Below are 21,134 nucleotides of genomic sequence, written 5' to 3'. Positions count from 1 at the left end.
ACAAAGATTTACTTACCGAGGCAGAGCGCTTGACGTTTCTCAGCATTAGGAATTGTTACTTTTCGCAAGTTGTAACTGGATTTTTTTCGCTTGCGTACGCTCCGCTGTGACCTACTAGACACATGTGGGGAATTGTCCTTCAAGTTGTCGAAAGTCGAGAGTCTCTTGGAAGTCCGTAGGTTAGTCTTGGACTCGGACACATCAAAAAATCCTTCAGAACTGTAAACAAAAACGGACAAGAGACAAAGAACCACTCGTTCCAGATGCATCACTCCTCGCGAAATCGATCAATCCGCTCTCAAAGAGCGTCAACACGATAGCTGTCGCTATTTCACGAGAATGGCAGGCTGTAATTCCACTCCAACCTTGGCAAGTCGTCGTCTTCTTTAGACGATCTGTGGTTGTAAACGTATTACATAGGTTAAGGAGTACTGAGCAAAGATTACAAAATGACCTGAAGTGGTGCGCTCGCTAAAGATCTTCGTTCGAAAGCCACACGTGTAGTCATTTCGAACGGTTGTTTGGTCGCTTTAGAAAGCTTCACAATAGACCCATGCAATTTTAGGTTAGCTTGATACCCCAACTGATATCGTCTTCGTGAAATTCAAACCGTCGAAGGCTAATAGCCGAATACATGTGTGATCAAGCCGGTAAACAAAACTTATCTCGCTGAAATTAATCTGGATGTGACGTCACTTGCCATGCAAAAAGTTAATAATTACTTACATTTAGCCTTTATATAACATGTTTTATCTGAGAACCTCATTTACTCGAATACTAATATCACTCTAAAATCAACATATTATCGCATTTGTAAACCTTTTTTAGGAAATGATTAAAAAACCTCGTCACGCTACTACTGTCACGCGGTTATGCCACGGAATTACTTCCTGAGAAATTAGGAAGTCGCCGAGTTTTTTTCAATTTTCGCGGCACAGACAGAAAATATTTTGCAAAAAAAATCGAATTTCCGTTGAAAATTCAATAAGCGTTGTCTTTAATTGAATTCCTGAATTCTTTATGGATTCGTTTTTACTTTGGGTATGATATCTATCCTATAGCAACATGATTATATGCCTAAAAAGAGACCGTAAGAAAACATAGACAAATTGACTAACTGGAAAGTGTATAGAGACGAAACAAGGGTAGGATTTTTATTAATCCCGCAGTAAGCGACAGTAATTGCTCGCGTTTTACTCTACCACTTATCGGTAACATTTATCACAACAGCAGCGGTGGCAAATGGGTCTGGCAAAATTCATGGAATCCTTATATTCTCTCTAAGAAACAAATTTCTAATTCTTATTGACTACATGGATATTTTTCTTAGGCAGCAGCGGGTCTGTGGTTGGAGTGCTTAAGATTACTTCAATAAAAGTAAGCTAGTCCAGACAATGGACTTGGAAAACCGCTAAGGAGTTATCATCATAGTTATCATGGTTATTATCCATCTCTTCTAGTTATCATCATAGGTAACTTAGCCCTCACGATGCAAGTTACCAATGGTTATCTGTTCTATGGCTCCAAGGAATACTTACATTAAGTGCCAGTAGACAGCAACTAGATCTAGAGCTCTCTCTTGGAAAAGCTGACCTGATATTGGTCGAAGCAGTGAGGGCGGATCATGATAAACTATCCTAACGAGAATCAACCCCGAAGCCGGTTTGCCCAGCGCTAAGCGTTTAGGCCGCTCACTAATGACTCTCTTATGGCACCGCAAAAGTTATTCCCAATTCAAACACTAAAATAACCATAATAATCGGTGTACGTCAGCTATAGAAGACTCTTGCTTTTGGAATATAGATATACAAAAACATCGGAACCAAAGCGGCATAGCGACCAAAGTTTATGAACAATAAATTGGGAGGAAATTACAAACTTCTTCCAACAAATTAACGAGAAAATGAAAGAAAAAAAGACAAAGGAAACAAGGAAGAGAGCAAGACTGGATCCCCGGTTCTGGCTAGCGCGTTCATGATTTATTATAGTGTTTGTTTTATTGACGTTTTTTGGTCATCTTGTCGGTAATGGCTGTATTATCTGGTCTTGGTTAGTTTTGCAACTTTAAGTTTGCAGTGTTGCCTGAAGGCTGATCAGATCGCGAACCACTAGACCCCCGCGTTGACCCCCCATGGGTTCACTTTTGTTTCCATTTTCAATTTTGTGATCACAGTGTGTTTTGTTTCGCCACTAATCGTCAAATAAATCAAATCAATCAAAAAGCGCACCAGATTCGATTAGAATAAAACTCCAAGAAACCTTAAATATATTTCTTTCTGGACAAATTTTGATTTTGTTGTGGCTCACTTCACTCAGATAGACATGTGAGCTGTCCAAAATCTTCGTTGACTTTTCATAAACCCTTATTTTATCAGTATCATGCGTATTTCTTATCCAAATTTATGTTTTGACTGTTCAAATGTATTGATGGCGTACCGGCAACCCTTTCAGGAAAGCCGCAAATATGGAGTTCATGGGTCGGTGTGCTTCGCACAGGAGGGCTAAGCAGAAAACCTCTTTGACTAAAACTACTTTAGGACGACTATAGTGTCAATGTAAAGAGACGCTGGAGATCTATGCCTTTGACTGTAAAGATCATTCTCTATAGATATACAGCACTTTACAGAAAACGTGGGTTATCAGCCGCAGTTTAGCTAAGGTTTGTTTTGACTAACTCAAAATATCTCTCACAATTTATTTCAACGGTGTTTTCTAATCTCTGCACGAAAACGTGGTCGAACCAAAAGAGGTGTTGGACGAGGTCACCATCACAATGAGAAGCTTTTAGTGTTAAAAGAAAAGCAAAAAAGGTGAAAACAGAGCTGGCTTGTAACTTGATTTCTGACGGTTTTTACGCCACTTAGAGTTATCAGCAGAAAGAACCGGTTTTGCTTGAGCCATTGTTCACAGCATGGAGTTGATTTATTTCTGCCGCCCGCTGAAAAAAAGCTTTTTAAATATCAAAACATTTGAGGTTATTGTCTTTTTTGAAGACAGGTGTGGTCGCCCTTATTCTAGATGAGAATATTTGTTCTTTCTGTATGTAATATTGAATCGTCGATGAAAAGTTCAACCTAAGCTGTTTCACGATTCAACATTGAAACGGAGAAAAGTTTGCAAAGCACACTGAACGAACTAACCACAGTTATTTTACTATGATTTCACAATCGCTCGAAGCATTGCGTTAAAAAAAAGTAAGTTTTTATGTATGATGTCGCAGACGGTGCCGCAAGGGATGGGTAAAATAATAGCAATGAAAACATGAAACAAGAAACTTTGATAATACATAATGAAAATTATATGAGGAAGTGAGTGATTTGGGATGAATCAGAAATGGGGGGAAAGACAAAATGAAGAAGTTGGAGATTTCGTATTGAAAAAAAAAAAAAAAAAAAGAACGATAAACTAATCATGAATAAATGATTGATTGAATGGATGGATGGATGGATGGATGGATGGATGGATGGATGGATGGATGGATGGATGGATGGATGGATGGATGGATGGATGGATGGATGGATGGATGGATGGGTGAATAAAAATATAGAATGATCAGAATGGGTTGATAAATGGAATGGAATGCATAAACAATTTGGATAAATAAACGAATTATGAATGAATGAATGAACGAGCACGAATTAATGGATCGGCAAATTTGATGAATGAAAGAATAAATAAATGAGCATTCGATTAAAGGGCCACTTGGACGAAAATTGTTCCAAAATTAAAACTCTTTCATTCGAGCTGGAACTTTGCTGAAATAATCTTGAACACATTAAGAACCTCTCACTGAAATATCTTTCTAATATTCGAAAGGGAAGGGCCAAAATTTTACGATTTATTTTCGTCCGCCATTAATTTCTTTGTGTCACGGCCAACGAGTCATTATGTACAGCAGTTTTACGCTGTGACGTCATTTACTCAACACTGTCATGTTAGCGTCGTTTTGACTATACATTTCTTGTTAAATTACCTGAAGTTTATTTGATGTTTTAAACGCGTTATCGTGAAAAGAATCTCTAAACAGACTTTTTTTAAACCTTTGATACCTCTTCAAATATGATGGAAACTCCTTTGGACGCTCGCTTTGTCAATCCTGAAGAGTTAGAACCATAAATTATAATGTATGAAGATGAAGCCGAACTAGAAGAAGAAGCAATGCTTGGGAAGAGGTTTTCATAAAAATTCCTTACGTTCATTTCATTATTTGTATTTGCTACCTAATGTCCATGATATAAAGATCTTAAATTTGAAGTTTCAATGTAATCTAATAGTGATTGATGTTATGAAAACAACCGATTGCCTTTTGAATTCTGCGTTGTGATATAAAGATTTGTGACAATATACTTAGATCTATGTGCCGAATAATTTAGAATGTGATCTCGTAATTCTCCTAGCTGATTTACTACAGAACGGTTATTATTTGCTTCAAAATGTTTATTATGCATTGAATAGGTACAAACATACGATTATCTAATATCATCTTTGTAATAGAACATGTCAAAGGTTTCTTATTTATTACTCGCGCGACAGCGGCGTCTGTCACTCAGCTCGTAGATTTTTCTTTCATTGTGTCGGATGTCTCGCGGACCCAAATTGTGGGGTTGTTCTTTGCCCTTGTATGTAAATATACCTTGAAAAATTGTTATCCTTAAAATGATTCGAATCCCGAATATCTCAGTCACTTCGCGCGATGGAACCGCTAGAATCTCGTCCATGCGTCCTACTTTGTTGTGATTCTTGGCTTGCCGAGATGTATTGAAATTTTCGAATTATGATCGTCAGTATTATTGAAACTGAAAAATTTCAGCGCCTAGACATTGTTTGGTCATATAGTAGTTAGGAAACCGAATGAAACATTAAATATTTTCTGGATAAACCAAATAAACCGAGTTTTACGAACATGGCACATACATTACCCACCAATGTTTTGGTTTGGGTTGAGTAAATGACGTCATAAGTACTCGTGCCAGTCTTCTTGAGTCGAATTCTGTGATTCAAAGAAATTAATGGCGGACGAAAATAAATCGTAAAATTTTGGCCCTTTCCTTTCGAATATCAGAAAGATATTCCAGTGGGTGGTTCTTAATGTATCCTAGATTATTTCAGCAAAGTTCCAGCTCGAATGAAAGAGTTTTAATTTTGGAGCGATTTTCGTCCAAGTGGCCCTTTAATGGATAGGATAGATGGGTGGATGGAAAGATAGAAAGATCAGAAAACGTTTTATAAACCTTGAGAGAGAGAAAAAACAGCAAGGAATAAATGAATAATTAAAAAATAAATTAAAAGTCCCAAACCTAATCTGGCAATGGATGTCAGCGGGCCCACAACCGAAAAACTGAACTGATATAATGAACAGTATAGAAAGATTAAAGAAAAAAAAAGGTCGGATAAATAGTTTATATGAATAAAAGTCGAGTGAAATACAAGATCAGTGCTTCCGGCAAGTTCGTATGTATTCCTGTGTTCGTTTCTCTTCCTAATGTCGACTATAGTCTTAATTTCGCGCTGAACGAACAACAGGACAATATTGACTGATGCACATGAATGAATGAAGAGGAGAAAAGCTTTTTGATGAACCAAACGCATCAAACGAAATTTCTTATTATTTTTACAATTTGCAGTTTGGACTGGGGAAAGAATGACTAAAATACTGAAAAGCATAATCTGAGTCCAAACTTTACGTTCACGGCAAACGTGAAACGTCAGTTGACCAGTTAAAAATTCTTTTAAATAGCTTAAAAAGAATCGCAAAAAAATCCAAGTAGTAGAAAAACAAAAGAGTATTTGCGCTTTTTGAGAAGGTTTGTAAAAGGTAAAGTAAAATAAAGGAAAACGATGAAAACGTGGTCACGTTTGCCGTTTGCGGGGAGAAAAAAGTCAATCTAAAATTCTATGATCTTTGAACTCACTTGGATGGTCACATATGCGAGAGATGTTGCTGAGTTCAAAGATTGCGTGTTTAGTAACACTGGTTAAATACTGTACAATCCTGGTTATAAGCTCTGTGCTGATACTCATTCGTAAGGGTTTTTTGATGGGGTTATAACTTATAACCTGGAGGGCTTATATTCGGGGGGGGGGGGGGGGCTTATAACCAGTATTTTACTTCATTGCCGGGTTGATTTAGACTTAAGAATATCCCCTCGAAAATTGATTTATACGGATCAAAACTTAAGCCGGTCGCTGTGTAAAGCAATCGAGAACTCGACCCAATAACAGACTCGTGTTTCTCGATACTTAGACCAGCCACTGAAAAATGCGACGTTTGACAAGTGTATCAAAGCAAGGATAGGATAGTTATTACGGGTATCGATTACCAAGTGTATTGACCTTAAACTTATTTCTTGAAGTAACAACTTAGTTTGAAGTACAAGTCCTTCTAAGAGTAAACATGTAAAGAGTGTGCCACTTAGGTCCACTTAGGATCTCAAGAGAGAGTCAAGTAGAAAGGCGCGACAGTAAACGCATAACTCAAGTATCTTATTTGGAATTCAAGCCATGTCTCAAATGTAAAATCTTTTTTACGTCGTTGGCTATAAAACAATGACTAGCTAGATGTCTCGCTGGCATCTAAAACGTATTAAAACGTATATTAAAACGTATTAAAAACGTTATTAAACGTTACTAAAACGTATCTTTTAAAGAAGCGTTTAATAAGAATTAATATTTTTATTATTTATTAATATTATTTATTATATTTGTTAATTGATTTTTATTGTAAATAGGCATTTCAGTCTCTTTTATTTAGATACCGATTATTTAAATATCTTTAAATTGTAAAGCGCTATTGATCTATTATTGTAAATAGGGCCATATAAGTAATAAATTATTATTATTACTATTATCTAGACATCTAATGATGGCAGGTTCCTTGTAATTATAGGAATCAAACCAATATTCCTTGCGCAATTAAACGTCCATTAATTCACCTCTACTGAACGTGCCCGATTTGTGTTTAAGGCTCCGACATTGTTTCAAATTAAAAAATCGTTTTCAAATAATACTATTTTCTGAATCTCTATTATATGACCTTTAAAACAATATATAGTTTCATGGGGTCTTGTTTAAAGTGTTGCGAAGAGAGAGTCTTAAACGAAACATACCCCTGAAGGTCTCCAGTAACCTTCGGCCACTACATCACTGATTATCTGTGAAATGAACGGTTTTATCAGACAGTTGTTAAGACTTCGAATGTTGGCAAAATTTATCACAAACATGAGCTAGCGGAATCTATCTAAAATGATTTTTATTCTTAAGCTGAATATGCTATAATTTTTCAATTTTCTTTATTAATGTTTTCAGACGAATGTATACGTTTTTACTTTTGCTTGGTCCGGCAAGTGCCGTCAGTGTTAATGCTGCTACATTTGCCATCCCATTTCTGCTTTGAACATTTTTCATGATTAGAACGATAATGGTTTGAGTTCGTGGGGATCAATTTAATTCCATATTCTCTTCGTCTCTCTCGTAAATGATTATTTTCGAAGCAGTATCACACATGGAATGTTCATCAATGATCAATTATGGCGAGTGCCAGAGAACACTATTCTTCTCTACTTCTCATTTTTCTTTAAAAGCACTCTCTTCGCCTCTTTTGTAAATAATATTTCGAAGCAGAATCATATGAAAGATTCTTATCGACGATGAACTTAGGAAGAAGGCACTGAAGTATCCTGACACTATTCTTCTCTACTTCTCATTTTTCTTTATGACCACTCTCTTCGCCTCTTTTGAAATAATATTTCGAAGCAGAATCATATGAAAGATTTTTATCACTGATGAACTTAGGAAGAAGGCACTGAAGAGGACACTAGTCTTCTATACTTCTCATTTTTCTTTATGAGCACTCTCTTCGCCTCTTTCGTGATTAAATTTCGAGGCAGGACAACTATAAAGATTTTCTTATCAATGATGAAATTAGGAAGAAGGCACTGAAGAGGACACTAGTCTTCTCTACTTCTCATTGTTTCTTTATGACCACTTTTCTTTATGAGGAAAACTATACGCTACCAGGATGGTTGGTTTTAATGGATCTTTGTGGGATTAGCATGGGAAATCGCACGATCTCGAGTACAATTCGGAATTTAATATAGGTACGAGTGATGTTTTGAAAGTTTTCAAAACTGCCTTTTAATAAATTGTACGAGAAGATTGTGCGAGTTTTTGTTTATAATACACCAAAAAAAAAAAAAGGGGGGGTTTAATTGTACTCCTCTTGTCCAATCAGAATCGAGTATTTTCTTTGAGTCGGTATTATAAAGGATTAAAACTAAAACGAAGATTAAGGATTGGGGATGGAGAATTTTTCTGAAAACAAAAAATTCAGAATCTGTAAACACGAAAAAGCGACTTCTTGTCAGGCCCTAAAATGTTATCTGAGTTCGGCAGGACATCGAATAATCTCAGTGTCGGCAAACTTGGTTTTAGAGACTCAGTTATAAACTAGGAATAATTCAGTTTTGTAATAAGTATCGTTTACCGTGTCATTTTATTAGATTATCGGGGTTAGTCATTGGTCGCGAGTTTCAGTTTTGACGAGAGAACTCCGGCGCTGGTCTCACGAAACGCTCTTTTGAGACTTTGAAGGTCAAGGAAAAGGCGGATTATCTCTACCTGATATTTTTCTCCTAGCACAATCTATTTTTATTTGCGTACTCGTTCGAAGACCTCGACCATTTGTAATTTGTTAAGAGGGCAATTTGATAAAAGGAAATGTATATCTGTACCCCAATGCCCTCGGGGGGAAATGTTGATGGCAAAGTAATTTGTTTTTCATCTTGAATCACTTTGCAAAAAGAGTGCTCCGGATTCCAGAGTCAACGAAACCATCTTAGATCTTTAAATAGCCCGTGTGATCAATGAAGTTTTTCTTTATTCAAAGATAACGACTTTCTGTGTTTTTTTTTCTGATCCATGATAATTGTCTAAAATATTGAAAAGCGTTGATAGAATTGGTACAGTAGTCAATGCAGCGCCATCAGCAAATAGTTTGTTATGGCGCGCGTCATGCGTTATTGGAACGTCTTGCATTCATGTTGACTCCCGCACTTATTTATGCGTTCTTCTCAGCTCGAAATTGAAAGATCGTTTTTATAAATATGTCCATCTGCTTCATTGAAGTCAAAGCAAGCTAAGCAAATGTAAATATTGAGTGGAGATACTTTGGGAATTCGCCGGTTAGAGTCAAATTTACCGCTACAATTGGATATGCGACTGTTGGGGAATTTCTTTCAACGTAGCCGCTAAACATGGAAATTCAAAAAGGCTAGATTTATGACATCATCTGCCATTTGAAATGACGGAATGATCAGTTCATTTTTATATGTGCCAAAATACCGATGGTAAGGCGCGTTAAGAGGCGCTTTTTGCAAACTTGGCCATGTTGGGTTTCCGTCAGGAATGGACATGCTATGTCCAGTGACTTGACGCGATGCGCTCGAAAAACGTCGATAAGCTGGCACCCCGAAACCACTTGACAAAAAAGTCATATAAAGTCATAAGCTTTTAAACACCTACTTAGAAGTGTACACAAATCAGTCATTTGAAACCTATCCTTGCGGATTACCAACTACTTTGTACCCTTAATCGACCAAAAGCTTACTAGTGAAATGCTCATACGCTTAGCCCATATTTTAGCAAAGGATTGAAGACTTTAACCGACAAACAAAAACGGAACTCGAAATACTTTAATCTTAGCCGAGCGCTAAAAGCGTTATCAACCCAATTCTTTGTCTTGGTAGGTTTAATCTTTTAAAGAACACATTTTCTTACATACCAGTTTTTAGTTTTGAGAGCCAAGACTTTCGATACAGTGTCCTTGCTTGAGAGCACTTGACGAAACAGCTCCGTAGATTGTTAGACACGACTCGTCTGGAAGTACAGTCCTATGTGTAAGAGAGTATAAAGACAATGCGTATCAGATCGAACAGGATCCACGGGACATCAGGTTTTTATTTCCCCTAACACGTATGGTTTACTAGCTCGTGTTGATTATCGGTCTCGAGACCCAAGGCGCCATGCAAATGTAATCTCCGATCAAAACGCATAAACAAATGTTCATCAAGCGTTTGTTATTGTCGCTCAATCTGCCCTTTTTAAAACATCTCCCTCTTAACATGAGTTTAAGACAATCTTTCGCAAAGGAGCTGAAGTTATCAGTCAAGATAATTTGGCTTATTTTAGCAACAAGGGTGAAAGAAAATGAGCATGTGTTGTGATGCACTACTGTAAGGTACAGACGTGCTGTAAGCCATGTGTGAGGTATATGACAACTAGGGCCAACGTGTAATACGTATCAGCTGTTCAGAAAGATCACAGCACTGAGACAAACAAACTGTTGGTCACTAATTGATTTACAGCATGCCATAGACGGAAATCATAATGGCGGGTCAATTCTCTACCAGCGCTTCGGCTCTGTCACGGAATGTTTAGTTGGGTTTCCTGTGTCGCCTTCCCTAGGCATTTCGGAAGTTCTGATCGGAACTTCTATTGCGTGCGAATTGTTATTCGAAAACGCATTCCTTTTTTTACCTCTATCTCTCTAAAAAAAATTGTTGAGCAAAGGGACGACCAAAGGTCAAGATGCCTCTTGATCTACATCCCCTTGGGGAGGGTCAGGGGAGGGAACGAAGGTGTATTGTGACGTAATAACTAGGTAGAGATGATATCATGTACTGGTTCGACAATTAACGAAGATAAATGTTACTGATTGAGAAATTAACGATTCAAGTACTCATTAACTAAGATTTTTATTGCTGATCACGATGGCTTTGGACATATCTTGTATCAAGACACTTAAATTTGGTTCCTGAACAAATAACCTTGAATATATTAAATACAAGACATTATTCCAATATTTTTCATGACGTTAATCATAACGAAGCAGCTAGACTCAGGTGACGGGCGAAAGGAAGTTTGGCGTGGGCGCAAAACATTAAATCAAAAATATTAATTTTTTTCATACCCTGAAACAACCTCTAGGCTGATCTAAAACAGGGCACGGCCAACTCACAGATCAAACCTTGAAACAACCACTGGGCTGATCTAAGACAGGGCACGGCCAACTCACAGATCAAACCTTGAAACAACAACTGGGCTGATCTAAGACAGGGCATGGCTAATTCAAAGATTGAACCCTGAAACAACCACTGGGCTGATCTAAGACAGGGCATGGCTAATTCACAGAACGTATTAGATATCGTCTAAAGTTTTGAGCAGGCAGGAAAGCCGCCAGAGAAAACCCTTCAATCAAGGGAGAGACCTAACAACTCTCTAGTCATATAATGTAATATATATATTAAATGTAAGCCAAGGATATAATAAAGGTAATACCCCAGGGGTCTGTATAAATAGGAATTTCTAAAATGCTTTTGTCACGTGGTGAAAATGACGTAAATGGTAATGAGATATTATATACATGTAGACACGTGTAGACTCAAAAAGAACCAAACAAAGTACGATTAAAGGAGACAAGAAGATTCTATAATTTGTTAGTATCTGTGTACGTTTTGGAGGTGCTAACATATTTTTGGGGGCTCAGACGTATTGGAAACCATTTATATAAGGATTGATCATCGGACACATTCACTATGGAGGAATTAGAGCTTAAGATCGAGGAGAAGCTATACACACTGAACGCGGATCAACTCGCAACGCTTGGGGAGTTTCTTAAAGTGGATATCAGCGGCCAACCGAGTCGCCGATATAAAGTTAAGAAGCTGAGGGAACGATTCGAGTTGGGCACCGAGGAATTTGAAGGGGACGACCTGCAAAAATTCCTAAACGATGTGTGGGGGATCGTGTCCGAAAACGTGAGTAACGTGGATGTTGCAGCGAGCAGTACTCAGGAATCAAATACACATGCTGAGATTCAAAATGAGCAGTCTGTATCTAAAGAAACACCACTAGCAGCTGAAGACAGCGTGAAGGAAAACACCAATTCTGTATCTAAAGAAACGCCACTAGCAGCTGGAGACAGCGCGAAGGAAATCACCAATTCCAACGTTGCTAATGCGTCAACGCCAATGACTCAGGATAGTGTAAACAATGCCATGAGAGAATTACTCAATTTAAACCTGAGGAGAGATTTTAAAATAGCCGGAACGATTGGAGGGGACAGTAAGGACAGAGTATCGTTTGTTGGACTAATGCGACAAATAGACAATGCTTTAATGAGGGGACATAAGGAAAACGAGATAGTCGATGCAGTCATTCGAGCAATAAGCCCGAATTCGAAGCTGAAAGACTATTTAGAAATGATGACAGAGATCACATTACAAAAGCTTCGTCAGATCATCAGGGTACACTACCGGGAGAAATCGTCAACGGAACTATACCAGGAGTTAACAAATCTAGTACAAGACACAAAAGAAAGCCCACAAGACTTTCTGCTACGAGCGCTTTCACTGAGGGAAAGAATAATCTTCGCATCTAAAGCTGACGACTCACTGAAATACGATGCAACTTTGGTACAATCTCTGTTTACTCATGCACTTGAAATTGGCTTGCGTGACGAGACTGTTCGCAACAAATTCAGATTTGTTCTTAAAACTGGCGAATCCAGCGACGAGGAACTCATGGAGACACTCAATAAAATAGTTTCCGTGGAGGGAGAGAGGCAACTAAAGTTCAACACAAGTCGCACGGGAAACAAAGTAACTGTGTCTTCAATAAATGACAACAGCCAAAAATCAGCCAGAGAAATGTCAAAGGTTATGTCAACTCTTGAAGCGTTGCAGGCGCAAATAGCCGAGTTAAATGCCAAGGTCCAAGAACAGTCAAAATCTAGTGCGTCGCCTAACAATGATAAGCCAGCGAAAGAACATCAAAGAAGAAGAAAAACATGTAAGGATTGCGAACAAAGAAACATCAGCCAATGTAACCATTGCTTCAAATGTGGTTCGAGCGACCATTTGGCTCGTGGATGTAAACAGCGTAACCAGGGAAACGGACATCTGCTGCCACCGAGGGACAGGGAGTAGCAGATATTGACGTGTCCCAATATTCTACGATAGCGAGTAATGAAGAAGACGCCGAGTGGGAAAGTGGAATATTCGTCAGTCATCTAACACCAAAGCAACGGACATCACTGATTAAACTGGTTGGAAGTAAGTGCACAATTTCTTGCTCTTTGAATAATGTACCTTGTAACGCACTGTGGGATACTGGTGCCCAAGTGTCTGTAGTGTCAAAAGATTTTGTGATAACCAATTATCCGACAGCAGAAATACGTCCATTGTCAGAACTTATTGGTGATTCAAAACTAGACTTAAAAGCCGCTAACGGAACCCAATTTCCATTTGTGGGATGGGTAGAGATTGATTTTGAACTGAATGATTCGAACGATTCCTGCCATGTAGCTACACCATTTCTGGTATCACAAAAACCTCTTGATTTGCCTATCATTGGATTTAATATAATCGAAGAAGTCGTTAATAACTTTGTTAGTCAAAATGGAACTGATGTAAATATCTTGAATTCTGTGTTATCTTCTTCATTCATTGGAAATGCAAGTAAAAATGTTGCGGGACTTATTGACTTTATACAATCTACTAGCCAAACGGAACTGTGTAACCTGAAAACTGTTAAACAAGATATTATTATTCCGATGAATCAAACAGTACTTGTAACCTGTCGTGCAAATACCGGAAGTCTTGATGTCAATGCACCAGCTTTGTTTGAACCGGAAGTGGACGGGACAATCCATTCCGGTCTTGAAATTAATGAGACTATCGTGAGCTTAAAACGCGGGAAGTCTTGTCGAGTAGAAGTTGAAGTAAAGAATAACTCTAAACATGATATCTTCCTGAAAAGCAGAACTGTACTAGGCAAACTACACCTTGTACGCTCGGTAACGCCCGTTGAAGTTAAACTCGCAGAAGAGAAAAATGTACGTCGGTCCGGTGTTAATGGTGTTAGAGCGGACAACAGTTCAGCTAAATCTAGTTCAGTGTCGGACATCTTGAAATCAAATTGTGACGAGCAAGCTATCTTAACTGGCCCACTATCGGAGATTGAACTCGGAGATCTCACGGAAGAACAAAAAACGTTAGCTACAAAAATGCTAATTGAAGAGGAGGAATCATTTTCCAAAGAAGATGCAGACATCGGCTGCATACCAGAGTTGCAAATGAATCTTCACCTGACGGCTAACGACCCAGTGAATCGAGGATATTCTAGGATCCCAAGACCATTGTACGCAGAAGTCAAAAACTATATTGAGGATTTGTTAAATAAGGGATGGATTCGTCAATCCAGGTCATCATTTTCTTCGCCAGTAGTTTGCGTCAGAAAGAAGGACGGTGATCTTCGCTTATGCGTAGACTTTCGTGAGCTTAATAAGAAAACTTTTTCAGATCGACATCCACTTCCACGCGTACAAGAAATCCTGGAAAGCTTAGGTGGTAACCAGTGGTTCAGCATGCTAGACCAAGGAAAAGCTTACCACCAGGGCTTTATTTCAGAAGAGTCAAGACATCTTACGGCTTTTGTTAGCCCCTGGGGCTTGTACGAATGGGTTCGAATCCCATTTGGCCTGAAAAACGCCCCAGCCGAGTATCAAAGATTTATGGAACATTGTTTAACGGGACTCAGGGATGAAATCTGTATCCCCTATATTGACGATGTTATCGTTTTTAGCAGCTCATTTGAGGAACATGTGGAGCATATTCGCCTCGGTTTGCGCCGTCTCCGCGAACATGGCGTGAAACTAAAGCCTAGGAAGTGTAGAATGTTCAAAAGAGAGGTGACGTGTCTCGGTCGAATCGTGTCGGCGGACGGGCATCGACCTGATCCTACTCACATCAAAGCCGTACTCGCACTAAAGAAGAGTCAACCAACATCCGTGTCCGATGTGAGAAAACTGTTAGGACTGTTAGGTTATCACCGGCAATACATACCTAACTTCTCACAAACTGCGAAATGTTTATTTGAGCTTTTGCAGGGGCCAAAACAGACAAAGGACCGTACAGCCTCATCGACTGTAGTTAAATGGGAAGAACGACACCAACAGGCTCTCAACAGCCTTATTGACTCCTTAACGTCACCACAGGTCCTTAGTTACCCAGACTGGAACATCCCTTTCGTCTTGTTTACAGATGCGTCCAAAGATGGTCTGGGAGCTGCATTATACCAGGAGCAGGACGGTAAATTGAAACCGATTGGTTTCGCATCACGTACTCTAACACCCGCGGAATCCAACTATCACATGCACTCAGGAAAACTCGAATTTTTGGCGTTAAAGTGGGCGGTGTGTGAACATTTTCGAGATTACTTATATTACGCACCCAAGTTTACTGTATACACAGATAACAACCCTCTGACCTATGTCCAGACTACTGCAAAACTGAATGCTACAGGTCACCGCTGGATCGGGGAGCTTACGGACTTTAATTTCACCATAAAATACCACCCTGGAAGTTCGAACACCGTCGCTGATACCTTAAGCCGAATGCCAATGGACATGGGACAACTCGACACGTGCTATAATAACACCACATCACGTGACGAAGTCAACGCAACTCTTGTTGGAGTAACAGCATTAGGAACTGGAGACACCACGTGGATAGCTTCAGTTACAAACCGGGTTGATGTCATGGATCAGCCATCATTGATAGATGTTGATGGCAGCCGAATAACAATTAGCGACTTGAAGATGGCACAACAAAGTGATCTCTCCATTAGCAGAGTCTTGGAGCTGAAACGTGTGGGACGACGCCCATCACGTCGTAAGTTAATGACTGAATCGCGGTCGACAAGAGCTTTACTGAGAGAATGGACGAAGCTGGAGGTGAGCGACGACGGTCTGTTACGTCGACGAACAACAAATTATAATCAACTGGTCCTGCCTCACTGTAAGCGCTCTTTAGTCTACAAAGAACTCCACCAAGAAATGGGTCATCTGGGTGCAGACCGAGTGATTTGCCTGGCAAGGGAACGGTTCTTTTGGCCCGGGATGCAAGATGACATAACTCATTTCGTCACTAAGGTATGTCACTGCCTCAAACAGCGTCGTCCTCAACTTCCGACTCGTGCCCCGATGCAACACCTGACGTCATCGTCGCCCTTCGAACTTATTTCTGTTGACTTTGTTCACCTGGAGAAGAGCGCCGGCGGCTTCGAGTACATATTAGTCGTCGTTGACCACTTTACAAGATTTGCTCAAGCGTACTCCACAAAGAATAAGTCTGCCAGGACTGTCGCTGACAAAATCTTTAACGATCTCATCCCACGCTTTGGGTTTCCAGCGAAAATTCTTCATGACCAGGGGAAAGAATTCGAAAACCACCTCTTCTCGCAACTGGAAAAGTTAAGCGGTATCAAACACGCCAGGACTACACCATACCATCCACAAGGAAATGGACAAACAGAGCGTTTCAACCAAACGTTGCTGGGAATGCTGCGGACCTTGCCAGAGGACAAGAAAAGCAAGTGGAAGGATTCCGTTAACAAAGTTGTCCACGCCTATAATTGTACCCCACATGCTAGTACAGGTTTTTCGCCGTTCTATTTGCTCTATGGCCGAACGCCAAGATTACCTATCGACCTAATCATCGGTAGAGAGGTTGAAGGTGCATCTCTCCCCCAAAGAGAATTCGTTAAACAATGGAAGTCGACGATGCAATCAGCATACGACATAGCCCGGAAGCATGTAGCAAAGTGTAACGAGAGGAGCAAAGATTACTATGATCGTCGACTTAACTACACGGAGCTTCAAGCAGGAGACCGTGTCCTGGTTCGAAACCTCACGCCTCGAGGGGGACCAGCCAAGCTTCGTTCGTACTGGGAAGATACTGTATACGTGGTAGTAAACCGAAAGGGGACGGGCCCGGTGTATGAAGTGAAGCGAGAAGACCGCGAGGGTAACTCGAGACTCCTGCATCGAAACCTGCTCTTTCCCTGCGACTACCTAGAACCCGCACAGCACGTCCAACAACAGCCAGCACGACAAAGCCCCATACAACAGGAACCAGAATCACCTGATGACTCTTCTAACATGTCAGATAGTGACATTGAGGATATTCATGATGAACAAGGTGATTCTCTACAACTGGAGGGGGAGAGATCTGAAGTGGAACGTCCTGCAGGGGAACACGATGCAGTTCAAGAGAACTCAGCAAATCAGGTAGAGACCACGGCGCCACCTGAACCAGAGCATGGAATAGGAAGAACAGGTAACCAGTACCCACGAAGAGCACGTGCTCCACCTGAACGGTATGGGTTCAACCAGGTTCACAGTGTGCAAATACCACCATACCAACAAATGGTATATCCCCCAAGCCTGCCACTCCAGTATAACCACGGCATTTACCAGATGCAGTACTGCGGATTACCTTGGCACCCAGTGAATCCTCCTTGGCACCTGTTGAACACTGTACCTTTGGCTTATGGATAGCCGGCAGAGATATTCACATACTCATGTCATATACAAAAACATAGGAACACTTATGAACACTTAGTATCAAAAAAATAAAAATAAAAAAAAAATCATGAATTCTCTTGTAACGCATCATAAGATAGCAAATGTTAGGGTGTTGTAACCACCAGAAAATTAATTATGTATGATAATTAGACACAGGAGCAAGAAAGTGAGTGGAAAGAGCGAGGAGTGATATGGCGCTGGGACTGATCACCCCGGTATTTATCAAGGAGGTATCGCTAGGACTCACTAAGCTTTTAAAAAATGGTGACCTCTCAAAGCAGGGGAGAGTGTCACGTGGTGAAAATGACGTAAATGGTAACGAGATATTATATACATGTAGACACGTGTAGACTCAAAAAGAACCAAACAAAGTACGATTAAAGGAGACAAGAAGATTCTATAATTTGTTAGTATCTGTGTACGTTTTGGAGGTGCTAACACTTTAATTAAACTTTGCCATATTTGTATTGCGTTCATTTATGCCCTGCGCCATATCACGTGATCAAATTAAACCAACCTGGTATATGATAACATGCATATGTTGGTTTTTGTCGGTCGAATGCCACATGTTTGTACATCTTTAAAACATCTTTGTCTAGTCCATAAAATGCAAACTCGAGATTACATTTTATCGTATAATAATAATGATGTAAGTCAACTATCGATGGCTCCTGACAGACCAACACTAAGATAAGTAACACGCAATACACACAGGAAAGCGTTTGGATCTGATTATTAATCAGAACCGTACGTAGCCGTCACTTTGAATCAAGCCTAAAGAAACCTTTATATTTCAATATAAGAAAAGGGTCTTCGAGAGGTTTTCATGAAAATAGCACTACTAACCCCATAGGTATCGGTTACGATGGGTTGTCCGTCGCAATGTCCAGACTGCACAATCAAAATGACGTTAAAATAGTAAAGTGATCAGTCCGTACGGTAAATGGATAGTAAGTCTGGTCTTCGATCGTTTCGTGCTCTTAGTACAATACGTAGTTTAGCGTAGGGATTACCTTTCCTTGACCAAAAGCCTTTCAAACGTCTCCCACTTTTGAGGTCCTGAGAATCTGCCTTTGGAACGGTGTCTACCTTGTTAAAGAGTCCACTAGCGACCAACTTATTATATTTATTATCTTTGAGCACACTTTTACCCTCGGGGGCTAAAACCTATTTGATCAAGAATATAATAGCAATTGTACTGACAAAGCTAAGCAAAACGCTCAAATCCACTTGCATGAAGCTGTCACTCCTAATTAAACACAGCGGGATTCGTCAGCTCTCGTCAAAATTTTTCGCTAGTAGTTTGCTTGGTCATTCCCAGCAGGAGCTAGAAGTTTAATAAAAATTTCCTTTACAAAACTGCTTTTTTAATTACACCTAAATGAACAGCAAATAACGTTTAGCACAACAGTATTCAGAAAACCTCGACAGGTAATGAAAATTCCCAGCAAACAATAAAAATGTGAGTACAGTTTTAATTAGTGTGATCGAAAACAATCAGACCAAGATCCTCAAAGTGAATCGTTTTGTCAACAGGATTGATTGTTTTGATAACATTTTCAATGAGAATGCAAATACCTGTATATCACACGGCTTGTTATAGATGATAGCTATTCTCTTCATAACCGATCTGTATTCTTTATTTTAAGCTCTGTCCATTGTATCTTTTTAGCATTCTATTCTGTTTAGAAGAGCCTTTTTAGCCCGGAGCTTAATTCATGGTCGTTGATTTTTAACTAACAAGCTAGTGCGAATTTTTTTCCCCTGAGCAAACCTGAGCAAAAATAACTTATTTCTGAAGAGTTGCTTTGGGATTTTGTAAATACATGATTAGCAATCGAGAGAAGTCGAATCTTTAAGGATAGACAGAGATAGTGTCGCTTCACTTGGTATGAATTTTTTTGTGCGTTAACTTTTGCTGAAAAATAAATGTTCGATTTCAGTTTTGACCCCAATGGCAGTTAAGTTACCAGAAAATTTGCAAAGGTAATTTCAAATTGCACCACCTGCAGCTAAGCAACGAGGAAAGACACCGTAGCCATGGTAACACTGTAAACGTTTAAAGAATTCGTAACAATTAGTTAAATCGTCGTATACAGTTATTTCAAAAAAGGTTGAAAGGGCGTAGGGCTAATAGCGATCCGGTGATGATTGTTGGGGATTGAACAACCGAGAGGGACTGTGGGCACACACTGATCTAAACACGAATAATCGAGCTGTCGTCGACTAAAAATAACATCATTATCATTTGAGCTATTTTTTTCGTCGTTTTGGTTGGCTGAGATAACTGCCTACAACTAATATTCTCAGTCATGCGCATTGCAGTGCAAAGCCGTTTCTGCAAATAATAGTCTGCTCATGCGAAATAACGTTGCATTTGTCAACATGGCTTGCTTCCCTGAGCTGTCAGAAAAAGCCAAAAATATGATTTGAATGATAAAGTATTAACTAGGTTATCGCAAAACATCGTGATTAATTATCATTCAAATTATTTTTTCCTTCCTTTGGTTGGCCGCGAGACAACTGCCCACTCATGCATGCAAGCATAATTACGGCCGATGTAAAGCCAATCTTGTACCCAGAGCCTGCGTTTCTTCTGGCCTGCGTTGAAGAACGAGGGCTCAGGCATAATTCATTTTTTGAGACCAGGATTTCTTGGACTTCCGGTATAACAGCGCACGCGTTCAAAGACTTGCCAAAAATTTAAAATATTTTCCCCCCCGATTTTTAATTTGTACTATGACTTTTACTTTGATTTTGACTTCGATTTGATTATTACTTTGCTTATTTTGTCAGTTTATATCTCACTTTCCGAGAATTGCGCATGCGCCAAAAAATGGATTATGCCAGAGTCCTCGTTCTTCGCCGCAGGCCAGAAGAAACGCAGGCTCTGGGTACGAGATTGATGTAAAGCCGTTTTAATGCAAATAATAGTCTGCTCATGCGCAGTAACATAACATTAATTTGTCAACATGGCTGGCTTGCCTGTGACTTGGTATGCTTGATAGGCAGCAAAAACAAGCAAATCACAAAAAGAAAACGGGGGAAAAAACGATTTGAATGATGAAACTATCCTTAGACTTGGTTGTCAAAATAATATCGCGATTTGTTAGTATTTAGATCTCGCAAGCAATTATTTGCCCATACCTTAGGCATCAGCAAATATGTGCTCGCTCGCCACTAATCGTGATATTTTGCCCTACCTTGTCCAATGTTGCTTATTCTTAGTGCCTTTGACATCAGCAAATAATGGCTAACCACTAACAGATCACGATATTTTGCTCAACCTCGTCCCGAATAACTTGCTTAATATGTAAAAAATAACCTCTGTGTTATTGACAAGAACAACTAGAAACACCAGTCATTCCAGCTATTCTGATCTTGGATCTTGGAATGACCTATCTCCTATCGCTTATCGCCGATTGGCTTATTACCTAACGTCGTTCGCCTAGCCTGCAAACCGGGTCTCCGGTATGGGGGGATTGGGGAGAAGTGAGATTTTAGATCGAAGCTTGATCGAAGCAGTTTTCTTTGATAACTTTTTTATTCAAGCTCGAGTGCAAGTTCTGACCTTTTTCCAGGCCCTAGAAAAGTGTGGTCCATTGATCTGGGGATTAGCTCTGAATCTCCAGACACGGTGTCTTGGTGTCCAAATCCATAAAATTGCCATTAACGGTGGTCATTAACGACGTCATTAGTTCGTATTCTCGAC

At 39.6% G+C, this 21,134-nt stretch overlaps 1 protein-coding gene across 4 annotated transcripts in view; it reads right to left on the bottom strand.

The window, feature by feature from the left end:
* LOC116308459 (uncharacterized) overlaps positions 1 to 18,734 on the bottom strand; it is a 31,319-nt gene extending 12,585 nt beyond the window's left edge. The window contains exons 1-4 of one of the 4 annotated variants that reach the window (XM_089024579.1): positions 18,436 to 18,734; positions 17,940 to 18,017; positions 9,779 to 9,887; positions 17 to 395 (exon numbers count right to left, since the gene is read on the bottom strand). In XM_089024579.1, the coding sequence (XP_088880705.1) occupies positions 17 to 269 (253 nt within the window). In that variant the 5' untranslated portion in view covers positions 270 to 395; positions 9,779 to 9,887; positions 17,940 to 18,017; positions 18,436 to 18,734. Of the gene's footprint in view, positions 1 to 16; positions 396 to 1,538; positions 1,691 to 9,778; positions 10,212 to 17,939; positions 18,018 to 18,435 lie in introns of those variants that run through there. The other 3 variants (XM_089024578.1, XM_089024580.1, XM_089024581.1) reach the window with 3 other exon arrangements.
* Positions 18,735 to 21,134: the final 2,400 nt, after the last annotated feature.

The sequence above is a fragment of the Actinia tenebrosa genome, unplaced genomic scaffold (genome assembly GCF_029948245.1).
Source record: "Actinia tenebrosa isolate PJP-AT-01 unplaced genomic scaffold, QUT_ActTen_1.0 PGA_scaffold9__36_contigs__length_13948895, whole genome shotgun sequence".
In the NCBI taxonomy this organism is placed as follows: domain Eukaryota; kingdom Metazoa; phylum Cnidaria; class Anthozoa; order Actiniaria; family Actiniidae; genus Actinia; species Actinia tenebrosa.
The sequence above is the reverse complement of the archived record's forward strand: the minus strand, read 5'-3'. Positions and strand labels throughout refer to the sequence as shown.